Source organism: Apis dorsata, unplaced genomic scaffold (genome assembly GCF_000469605.1).
Source record: "Apis dorsata unplaced genomic scaffold, Apis dorsata 1.3 scaffold_1186, whole genome shotgun sequence".
NCBI classification, from domain to species: Eukaryota; Metazoa; Arthropoda; class Insecta; order Hymenoptera; family Apidae; genus Apis; species Apis dorsata.
The window spans coordinates 45,935-57,593 of record NW_006264283.1 but is presented as its reverse complement, the minus strand read 5'-3'; the positions used below and the strand labels follow the sequence as shown (position 1 = coordinate 57,593).

The window sequence follows — 11,659 nt, the reverse complement described above, 5'->3', positions numbered from 1 at the left end:
ATATATATATATATATATATATATATATATATATATGTAATGCTAACTTCTCCTTCAGGTGTATCACTAGGACATAACATTCCCCATTGAGATGGTTGCAAAGATCGAGGACCAGATACTTTTCTAGTTTTTTCAAATTGCGAATTAACTCGAGTCATCATTCCGAGTGCCGAAATATAAGAAAGTCTAGATAAAACTTGAGTAACGCCATGTCGTTCCATTTTAAATCGTTTAATCGTCCAATTACCCTATTGAATAAAACTTTTTTAATTCAAATATTTAAAAATTTCTGTGTGTTTTATATTTTATCTACTCACAGATGATATGGCAAAAGCTAATCCATTAGTAATTTGATCTTGTCTCATATGTTTTACAATGTCAAATTGTGCAGCTTTAATTTTTGGTATATTTTTATCAGCTATTTGTTTTAACTGTAAATATAATTTCAAAAATTATAAACTTATAATATATAATTTATATTATATACTTTATAATTATAAACTTTAATAAAATTATTTAATGTATTGTTATATATTGTATTACCTCCCAATTAAATCTTTTAAATAAGTCTTCAAACATCAAAGATAGCAAAGAACCAGCCAATTCTAATCGTTTATTACCATAATAATCTCTATCATCTACAAGTTTTCCATCGGATTGTGCTTTCATAACTTTACGAATCATTAAAGCAATATAAGTTGCTTTCATTTTAAAATTAAAATCTATAACCTGTAATAGATATTAACAATATTATTTGTAATAATTAACCAATGTTTAATAATTATTATTTTTAAATTACTAACAGGAACATGTGATAAAATATTAGTTGCTAATGCATCTTTCATTTCATCTGTAATACTAGATTTTATGACTGAGTATCTTTTTTGTTTTCTTTTATTACTGAGAAATCTAAAACAATTTGAAATTAATATTTATAATATTAATATTATTATTATTAATTCTTAAACTAAACTAATACCTTAATGCCTGATTTTGAGCAAATACATTTAAAACATGACATTCTTCTAAACTTGGTGCAAATTTTTTCATAAATTCTTCTTCTGTACCAATAAGTTGCATAATTTCTTGATCACTTACAATTCCCATTGCTTTAAATATTATTGTCACAGGTATATCCTAATAATACAGTTATATTTTATAAAATATAATCAAAATTTTATTTCATAATTGAAGTTTACTTACATCTTGAAAAATATTATGTCTCATATAATATCTTCCAGCTCTGCCTACTATGTTAGTTTTTGTTTTCCTTTCATGAGTAACACTATTACAAGATGCGACAATACATCCCTTACTATCTTCTTCAAGAATAATTCTATTTCTAAGCATTTGTTCTTGTATCAAAATTACTTTTTCTTGTCCATTCACTATAAAATAACCGCCAGGATCATGAGGACATTCGTTCATCTTTGCTAATTCAAAATGAGATTTGCCAGTTAATACACAATTTGAACTTCTTAGCATAATAGGCATTCTAAAAAAAAAAATTCTTTTAATATTAATAATTGATAATTATTATTATTTTCAAATTTCTAATTTATACCTTCCAATCAATAAATTATTTTTAATTATTGGTTGATGACCTCTAATGTATTCAATATCAACTGTAATTGGAGCAGAATAATTTAAATCCCTTAAACGACATTCATGTGGTGTAGTAGAACGTGTTACATTAAAACCTTCTTCAACATCAGGTAAACCAACATGAACATTTAAATATCTTTAAAAAAATATGTCACATGATATATAATTGATAATATAATAATATAATATATATATAATATTACTTACTTTACATAAAATAAAGGATCAGCATCACTAAGCACTTTTTCATTTGCTTTTACAATTTTTTTTATTTCCACATTTATAAAATAATTAAAAGAATCAATATGTTGCTTAACGAGACCTTTTCCCTTAAGAAAAGCAGGTACAAGTTTCCATTTATCCTGTAAATATGATATGATTTTATTATTAATTATTTTATAATAAAGTGGATATAACCTTTTTTCATACCTGAATGTGTTTCACTACTTTATTAAATTTTTCTTCCGATTTAATACGATTGTGAACATTAATTTTCATTTCTCCCATTTTTATATTTATGAAAAGTATAAAATTATAATATTCAATATATTAAAAAATCTTGATAAAAAAAATTTTTTTACTGTATTCTTTTAACCTGTATTTAATCGAACTATTTCCGTAATAGTATTGAAAATATAACACAATAAATTATTAAAAATTATTATTAATTATATGTGAAAAATAAATACAAGAAGACAATATTTATATAAATATTATATAAATATGAAAATTGAATAAATTTGATGTAAACATATGATCAAAAGATAATGTGAATATAGTATGTACATACTTAAGTAAGAAATATATTATAGCATATTACATTATTTATAATGAATTATTTTATAAAATCTATCATCAATTTAATTATATTAAAATTAAATAATTAAATAGGGATTTATATCAATATTTTAGTAGTATTAATAAAAAAGATTAAATATTAAAATAATATGTTAAAAAATTTATTTTATTTAAATAGATATAAATATGATTATTTTGATGCATAAGTAATATTACACCACTGATTAAATGTAAGATAATTACGATTTTGTACATATACTCTTATAAGTATATATTAATTCTATATAAAATTTTGGAATAATATAAAAACATGAAATTTTTTATTAATAAATTTACGAAATCACTTTTAATAAAAATTTCAATATCGAATAAAATATTTAATACAAGATATTTTTCCCAATATTACAAAATAGATGATAATATTTTTGGATTAAATGAACAACAGAAAGAGGTTAGTAAAATTATAATAGAATTGAATAGAATATATTCTGATTGGTTTATTATAACACTGAACTTTATATTCAATACAAATATTTTAATAATATCGATTTAAATCTTAATCGATATCTTAATGAATGAAATTCAATTTTTTTCCATTTACCTCAATCATGATATTAAATTGATATGAATATTAATAAAGAAAAAATGTTATTTTTTTTTTTATAGCTACGACAATTAATATTTAATTTTGCTCAAAAAGAACTTGCTCCAAAAGCGGCTGAAATTGACAAGAAGAATAATTTTGATGAACTCCGAGTAAGTAACGGAATTTTAAAAAGAATAAAATATTATTTTGGCTACATTTATTATTTTTAGGAGTTCTGGAAGAAACTCGGCAAGTTAGGTTTATTAGGAATAACTGCAAAATCTGAATACGGTGGTACAGGTGGTACGTATTTAGATAATGTCATTGTTATAGAAGAATTGAGTAGGGCATCCGCAGCTATAGGTCTTAGTTATGGCGTACATTCAAATTTATGTGTAAATCAAATCCACAGAAATGGGACAGAAGAACAAAAGCATAAATATTTGCCAAAGGTAATATGTAAATATAAATTTGATAACTATTTTGCCGTATATATATGTAATATATAATATATTTGAATTTTATATAGTTATGTAGCGGAGAACATATCGGAGCGCTTGCGATGTCAGAAACTACATCCGGATCCGACGTAGTTTCTATGAAATTGCGAGCTGAAAAAAAGGGTGATTATTATATTTTAAACGGTCATAAATTTTGGATTACAAATGGTCCTGATGCTGATACTCTTATCGTTTACGCAAAAACGAATCCAAATGCGATTAAACAGCAACATGGTATTACGGCATTTATCGTAGAACGAGATTTCGAAGGTTTTAGTATAGCTCAAAAATTAGATAAATTAGGTATGCGAGGTTCTAACACTGGTGAACTTGTATTTCAAGATTGTAAAGTTCCAGGTAATATTGTCTTTATAAATTGAATAATAACTTTGATTATTCTTATGCTCTGTTCTATATATCATTATTATTAATTATAGTTAAAAATATACTTGGACAAGTAAACAAAGGTATTTATGTGTTATTTAGTGGCCTAGATTTGGAACGCGTAATGTTAGCCGCAGGTCCTTTAGGGTAAGTTTTTTAACTATATTAAGTTTTATAAATTTATTTTAATATATATTTTGATATATTTTACAATAGAATTATTCAGGCTTGTTGCGACGTTGCATTTGAATATGCACATGTGAGAAAGCAATTTGAAAAACGTATAGCAGAATTTCAAATGATACAGGTGTGTTAATTTTTTTTTTTTATGTATCTAAAACTTTTAAATATTTAAAAATGATATTAATATTTTAGGGGAAAATTGCAAATATGTATACGAGTTTAAGTGCTTGTAGAAGTTATTTGTATTCTGTAGCTAGATCTTGTGATGCAGGATATATAAATCGAAAAGATTGTGCCGCGGTGATACTTTACATTGCTGAATGCGCTACCAATGTTGCGTTGGACGCAATTCAAATACTAGGTAAATTATTTATCTTTGACAAGAATTTATTGCTTTTAAATATTTCTTTAAATCTACATAATTTTTGTAGGTGGAAATGGCTATATAAATGATTATCCTACTGGAAGATTATTAAGGGATGCAAAATTATATGAAATTGGTGCTGGTACCAGTGAGATTCGTCGAATGGTAATTAGTAGAGCGATTACCGAAGAATATTCATAAATAAAATTTTTTTAATTATTTTGAATCTCTATTAATTTGAATCTCTTAAAAATATTATAATTTAAATAATTTGTTTAAAATGGTGTATATATATAATAATATTGTATAATATATACAATTTTTCTTTTTTAAAAATCAAAAATAAAAATATATATTAATTTTATGATATATATTATTTTATTCCTTATCATAGCATTATCATTTAAAATTTTTAAAAATTTTCAGTTGATCACTATAAATATTCATGTTTATTTTTAACGGATTAGCAATACTATTGCTATTGACAAACAAATAATATATAATTAATATTGCCTATTTACACATCACTTTGATATGTGTATTTTTTTTTAGAATTGTATAAATTGAGATAAATGAGTCACTAGAACGACACTATCTTAAAACTATGATTGACTAACCTTTCGCGCTATAGGTTGCTAATTTAAGTCAAACTTACGTACACTCTCTTTCTCTCAGTTTAGTTTATGTACTCTCTTTTCTTATTTCTTTCTTGATTTAGTTTCATTAATCACAGTGCAGTCAAAGTAATTAGATCGAAGCTACATAGGGAAGAGGAGGTTTCGAAGAAGAGGAAGTATTCGCACATGTTATTGTGAAAAAGAAGAAAGTGCAGTGTTGAGAATTCTGTGAAACGAAAAAAATGTCTCTCAAGTTCTCCATAAGCAACTTTTACGAAACTTATGTGAGTATGCAACAAGTTCTTCATCAAATTCTAAAATTTTCTTTTTTTATTTATCTTCCTTTGTATATTATTGATAATATAATCTGAGTATCAATATATACATAGTACATTTTTTTATCCTGCATTGTTCTTTTTCTACATTATACTATTGTGTTATCCACGGGTGTATTTTTCCTTCGTGAATTTGAAGAAAAGAACTCATTGACGTTTCTGAATGTATTAATAAAACGATTTATGTTTAATTCTACATATTTATTTAGTGTTCGTCAGAAATTCCTGATTCCTGATGTATAGACGTATGTCGTACAATTGAAGTATTTCTATATGTGTAACAAATTTCTAAGTTACCTTCATTCGTCGCATCGTTTGAAAATTCACTTTCATAAAATCAAGATTACCGTTTGAAAGTGCGATGATCATGGTAAAAATTTATTATGAATTTTAATCGTACGTATATAGTTTTATGCGAGATCATTAGTCCTATCAATGTGCATAGCAAAGATAGGGAGGCCGTAAATGCCAGAGAAATGAGTGCAGGTCGGACCAGAACAATACATACGGTATGCCAATTCGAAATGGGGCCAGAATAGCAGAAGCGGCGGACCGGTAGTTGGGTAACTAAGCTCGCAGAAGTAAACCCTGTCAAAATCAAGTGGCAGTGCAGCCAGTAGTTCTCGTTTGCCAGTAAAGAGCGTAAGCACGGGTTCGATATTGCTTCGACTCGTCGTAAATTCATATCATTTCAACTTTTATCATCGATTTCGCAGTTTGATTTCTCTTTACAATCAAGAGAAAAGTTGTTTAGAAAATTTTTTTAAAAATTTTCTCGGATTTTTCTCGCTCCTATCTTATTTCCAATTTTCAACCTAACAAATTGGCCTTTTTTTGATTTCTTTATAAACAAGGGATTGCGTTGTTCTGATAGACAGAATAGAGCATGACGAGGAAACAAACAATAATCGTGAAGCTTAAGAGATCCAGCACCGGCAAACCTTGGGGAATACGTATCGCCGGAGGCGCTGATTTGGGTACGCCGATCGTCGTCACCCGCGTGAGTTTTCCTTTCATCTCATTTTTGAACAAGCAATTCTGCTTAATACATGTATCGATCTACTATTATTGGAGGCGAATAGCCTGCTGCCTATAAATATTATTGGACATATGGCAAATCTTTATCTATATATGACAAAAAAAAGAAAAAAAGAGAAAACTGCAAAGAATAGATAAAAGAATTTATTCTCTAATGTAAACTCCTGTTTATATATGTATTCAATATACAGATTTCCGTTTTATTCAAAAATTAATATTGCATTGTCACGTTTTTTTAAACAAACGCTTTAAAAAAAACTTGCAAATTTTATCATATCATATGCATATAATCGTTAAATCGTGATCATATCTAGCCAACACGTGTGACCTAATCTCGTGCATCTTTTCGATCCTCGACTGGCATTCTCTCTGGCATGATATTAAATGCAATAAAGAGAAATCATAGACACATTTGAACATGGTCCAAATGTTTCTATCATTCAACCATAATTCCATATTATTTTATTACGTTGTTATACGGTTCTGGTTAAATAAAAAAAAGTTCATACATTTTTTCCACAATAAATTAAAAATTAATGTTTACAATATTTGTGTTTCTGAAATTAGCTTACAATATTTCCTTGGTAACACAGCTAATAAAAATTAACGTTTATGCTATGTTAACGTATAACGTATGTTCGTGATGATATCTCGAAAATAGAATTTTCTTGTACTTTAATTAATCGATAACAAATATTTTGAAAATCACTGGGATGGGATAGTTATCTTACAATGAAATTTTTTTATTTACAGTCGGAGAACGAGACGCTCCAAAGGGGTGATGTGATCAAGAAAATTGATGATTACGACGCGCGAGATGTGAGGCATGTAGACGCCCAGAATCTTCTTCAAAACTCTGAATCAATAAGGCTCGTGATCGAAAGGTCTGAGCCGTCGAAAGCATCTCGTATCAACATTACCACGTCATCTTCGATTTTCGAGTCGAACACTGGCGACAGGGCTGCGGTCACTAGTCTGTCAGAAAGCAATTCCACCTTTGTTATTATGCGCTCGATTTATAGCATCACTATCGCTATGCTATTATCGCTACGTAAAAATTGATTATTAACGCTTTCTATTTAGATCTTTTTTCCAATTTTTTTTTTTTTTTAATATGCTTTAATCGCAGCGCCTGATTGACAGCTCACCACATCAAGAAATATCATCGTTAATTCGACGATCATTTTCTTTTCTTACTCCAAATATTTTATTTGGAAAAAAAATTCAAATAAAATCAAAATATTTAAAAAGTTGATATACATACACACCGTTCAAAAGTTAAAGAATTAAAAAAAAAAAAAAATAGTAGCTTTAAATTATTACTTTTAATACAAGCTTCGATTAGCTTTCATGCTTCTAATCGTCATTTTCGCTATGCATGCTACGTTAATGTTGAATAATGTAAGCTATTTCCTGTGCAATAATGCAGATGATTGAAGATGATCGTCGAAAATATCATCAAGGCTCTCGTGAGATTCTTGAGAATTCTTTTTGCATTAATTAAGTTAAGTAAAATGCTTTCCTATTTCGATATAGAGCCAAACAACGGAAATTACCACCGGAATTACCGAAAAGTCCTGTACCACCGCCTTCCATCGACGAATACAATCGGCCCACATCTTCACCGGATCACCTTTACTTGCCACACGAACACCTCGATGAAGTTCGCGAGGAGAGAGCCTATTTGTCGCAGGTATTTTGAATAGAACACAGTTTATAGGACGAATTCATTCAAGAGCAAGCAAATCGTGCAAATCCATTTTAAAATTAAAACTCTCGAGAGTTGCGTCGAGAGTTGCATTGTCCTTTCAGAATAACTTTCATTCTAATTAATTCTTAAGAATTTTGTAAATTCTATTTTTAAATTCGAATTTTTATTTTATAACAAAATTGAATCAACGAGGCACGTAAATACGTATGGCCAACTGTTTGAACAGCAGACCTCGAGATCGACCCTCTTTGCTCGATCTTTCTATCTTAAAAAGTGTATTTTGAAAAGATATCGAATACAGTAATTCGTTTGGTGAAGACAACGACAGAGGAGACTGCAATTTCGATCTTCGATTCTCTAAAGCGAAACTGCGTTTTAGCGCTTCCTAAATTTGAAAATGTAAACGCCGCCTGCTTAGTTTAAAGAGAAGTTCATTGACTCGTAAATACAACATACCATGTATTTCAAGAAAAACGAGAATCGTGCATCTTTAATATATTTGTTGAATATATTCTACATATTTGAAATTTTACGAATCTTTCGTATTATCTTTTCTTACTTCTCAAAATATAATATTTTTTTTTTCATCTGTACACAATCTATAAAGATAGCTTTATTGAGTTTTCCTCACAGTTTGTATTGTCATTTCTCGTCTAATGAATTTACGCACATATGTAACACATACTGTGTAAACACCTGTGTAAATTATTAGATTTCAAAGAGCAGGGCAGATGATCGCATTTGGCAAGTTGCGCGTTGTCCGTTCTGAAATAAATCGAAAACCAGTTCGAAATTCAATAACTTATAGTTGAATTATTCCGGGGGAGATGCGAGATGACAGAATATTTGTCGAAGTTAATTCATTATTTCCGCATTCCGTTTCAACATGTACTTCAAATAGTACATTTCAATCTATGAGAAACATATAGATTAGATTCACATTTAATACGAAGTTATCTACGCGTAATCGTAAAACATAAATCATTCGTCAAAAGACAATTTGTTCATTCGTTCGTTCATTGAACGAATTGTCTCTGTGTCTTTTAAGTCTCTGGTTGTTAATCTATCACTATCGTTGTTTGAATTTACACAGTTGATGAAAATTCTAATAACAAGCATTACGATTGCTTCGTTAAATGAAAACGATCGAGGAAAATTTGAAAGTCGATATACACGCGATATACACGTGTATATACGTGCATGTGTAATTTCGTGAGAAATAATACATATAAGACGCCTTTATTCCGTGAGATATTCGAAGTGTGAATATATTTTTGTTGGCCCGCTACGATGCCGGAAAGTCCGTAGTAGAGGCAGTTGCCACGCTATAAATATCGCTTTTGCATCGAAACCACCGCTCCGATCCAATACTACGCGATCCAGGACGATTTCGGAACACTATTTCGATCCTAGCCTCCGTTTAAAAAACATTCTTGTCATCCTGTCATCGATTTCAATAACGAAATATCGATCTGAACAAATTTCCAGGAAAAAAGAATCTATCACGTGTATGCACATTCCTGTACATTCCTTATCATTTCATGAAATATCAAATTTGCGTCAAGCATTACGTTATGGAAAAATCCTGACGAAAAAGAAAAAAATCAATAATGATGTTCATGAGAGAATGCATTAAATGTTGAACATTCGTAATTGAAAAGGGATGCTGCCAAGGAAAACAACAACTTTTTCGTCCAAGGTCGGAGCCATACATCGATCCATTAAAGAAAGCATTGGTTGCTTGATGCTCAATAGATGTGGCAAGCATAAGGATACGGTGAAAGTCTCGAGATATTTAAACAATGGTATAAACAATAAACATTCATATTGTTTCAAACTATTATGAATATTCTGAAGCTTTTTCAAGATTTGGTACGAGTCCAAATGTGACACAATCGATTAAAAATATCATTTTAAATTGCAGTGAAAAAATAAAAGTCGAAATTGAAAATGAATGAATAATGTAATCGTTCCGTAGAAACAATTATTTATATGATATAACAGAATTTTTATATCTGAAAAGAAGATGATAGAAGAAGATGAAAAAGGATTTTAAAAAAAAAACGAAACGAAATGAAAGATAAGGATCGTATTACCGATCAAGAGGGTAAACGTGGGAATGATCGAGATACGTGTCGGTAATACGTGGAGAGGAGAAGAAAGAGCGCAAGAGGAGTCGCGTGGAAAAGACCAGAGTTAGTGCCGCCCGCGCAACGAGACAGTGCGTTAGCGAATACATATTCGTAAGAAGAGAGGAAAAAAGGAAAAGAGTGTAACAACATCTCGATAGAAACGACAAAAAAAAAAAGGAATCGATTTTTTTTCCTTGAGAGTGGTCAATCATCGGTTGCAGAAACACGAACCTTCGGTTCGATTAAAGAACAATGCCGGCTTATACGACCGTTTATCGTCACAACATCGAACACCAGCCGAAAGAGGAGGAGGCTGCCGTGTTTTGGGTACGAAACAAGTCAATTGAAATTCAAAGGAAATATATCGATATAATTCATCACCATCATAATATCGGAATATACTAATACGATTATAATGTGATCATATTTTCTATGCGCTTATATTCATCATTACTAGAATTATTTTTTTAATATCATCGATATTCAGTAGAGAGGAAAATTTTAATTGAGAGAAAAAAGAAAACGAATCTCGAACAATCTTGACATTTTGCTTAATACATTTTGCGTATGCGATGCTTTAATTTTCAAAGTAATATCGAGGAAAGTTGTGTTGTTCTTGATGGAAAGTTTTTTTTTTCTTTTGATTCGTCTTAACCCGAGGAATTTTTTCCCGAACATATTAAAATATATAAATTAACCATTGAAATCATGTATCTACTTTAGAAGTGAACATAGCGTTAAATGATCTAGATTTCGACTTACAAAGTCGCGTGCCAACCTTGACATCGTAAGAGTCTAGGGCTAGGTCTCGATTCTATCCCTGTATGACATTGAAAAAGACAATGAGACGAAATTTTCGTTCAAGTTTAACACGAAATGATATATAATCTAAAAAAACACGATACAATGAAAAGGAAGAAACGATTCGGTTGACAGAAGAATCACAGCATTTACACGATGCAATAAAACGCATGTAACCACGTTACAGGCTATTCATTGCTATCTTATTCTATTTTCGTAAATGAGATCTGGGTTACTCAAACACAAGAGGGTCATACAACCTCGATATATTTTGTCCTCTTCACTTTCCAAAGAATAGCTTCGTTAAAAAGATTCTTTCGTTATGGTTTGAAAAAAAGATATATTGTAAGCAAAATGAAAAATACATGGGGAAAATTTTATCGTTGTATATAATTGAGAACATTTCGATCCGTGAAATGGATCTATAAAATATCGAGTACGTTTGTTATTTTATATATTATAGCCACGAAATTATAGAATTACAGATTTTCTTATTATTAGAATAATAGTTTTTCGATTCATTATTATCGATAAATATTTTTTTAAATAATTGTTTCGATATTCCAATTTAATTGGATGACATTTTATTAAATAACAAAAACAAT

The 11,659-nt window shown here is 29.2% G+C and overlaps 3 protein-coding genes across 12 annotated transcripts in view; 2 read left to right on the top strand and 1 right to left on the bottom strand.

Annotated features, from left to right (window-relative positions):
- LOC102672867 (DNA-directed RNA polymerase III subunit RPC2) overlaps window positions 1-2,112 on the bottom strand; it is a 5,057-nt gene extending 2,945 nt beyond the window's left edge. Inside the window, exons 1-9 of the mRNA XM_006624956.2 lie at window positions 2,035-2,112; window positions 1,813-1,967; window positions 1,565-1,741; window positions 1,204-1,495; window positions 980-1,137; window positions 804-909; window positions 544-729; window positions 318-431; window positions 48-248 (exon numbers count right to left, since the gene is read on the bottom strand). Coding sequence (XP_006625019.1) covers window positions 48-248; window positions 318-431; window positions 544-729; window positions 804-909; window positions 980-1,137; window positions 1,204-1,495; window positions 1,565-1,741; window positions 1,813-1,967; window positions 2,035-2,112 — 1,467 coding nt within the window. The remainder of the gene's footprint in view (window positions 1-47; window positions 249-317; window positions 432-543; window positions 730-803; window positions 910-979; window positions 1,138-1,203; window positions 1,496-1,564; window positions 1,742-1,812; window positions 1,968-2,034) is intronic.
- Window positions 2,113-2,666: 554 nt separating this feature from the next.
- On the top strand, window positions 2,667-4,782 carry LOC102673003 (isovaleryl-CoA dehydrogenase, mitochondrial). The gene is made up of 8 exons (XM_006624957.2): window positions 2,667-2,854; window positions 3,070-3,159; window positions 3,220-3,441; window positions 3,519-3,846; window positions 3,927-4,020; window positions 4,090-4,180; window positions 4,249-4,417; window positions 4,488-4,782. The coding sequence occupies exons 1-8, from the start codon at window positions 2,714-2,716 to the stop codon at window positions 4,619-4,621; spliced, it is 1,269 nt and encodes a 422-aa protein (XP_006625020.1). The 5' UTR covers window positions 2,667-2,713; the 3' UTR covers window positions 4,622-4,782.
- A 288-nt stretch (window positions 4,783-5,070) lies between these two features.
- The window catches only part of LOC102673130 (PDZ and LIM domain protein 3), a 12,006-nt gene continuing 5,417 nt past the window's right edge, over window positions 5,071-11,659 (top strand). Inside the window, exons 1-4 of one of the 10 annotated variants that reach the window (XM_031514796.1) lie at window positions 5,071-5,321; window positions 6,247-6,372; window positions 7,164-7,387; window positions 7,947-8,103. In XM_031514796.1, coding sequence (XP_031370656.1) covers window positions 6,259-6,372; window positions 7,164-7,387; window positions 7,947-8,103 — 495 coding nt within the window. In that variant the 5' untranslated portion in view covers window positions 5,071-5,321; window positions 6,247-6,258. Of the gene's footprint in view, window positions 5,322-5,881; window positions 6,015-6,246; window positions 6,373-7,163; window positions 7,388-7,946; window positions 8,104-11,659 lie in introns of those variants that run through there. The other 9 variants (XM_031514798.1, XM_006624958.2, XM_031514795.1 and 6 more) reach the window with 9 other exon arrangements.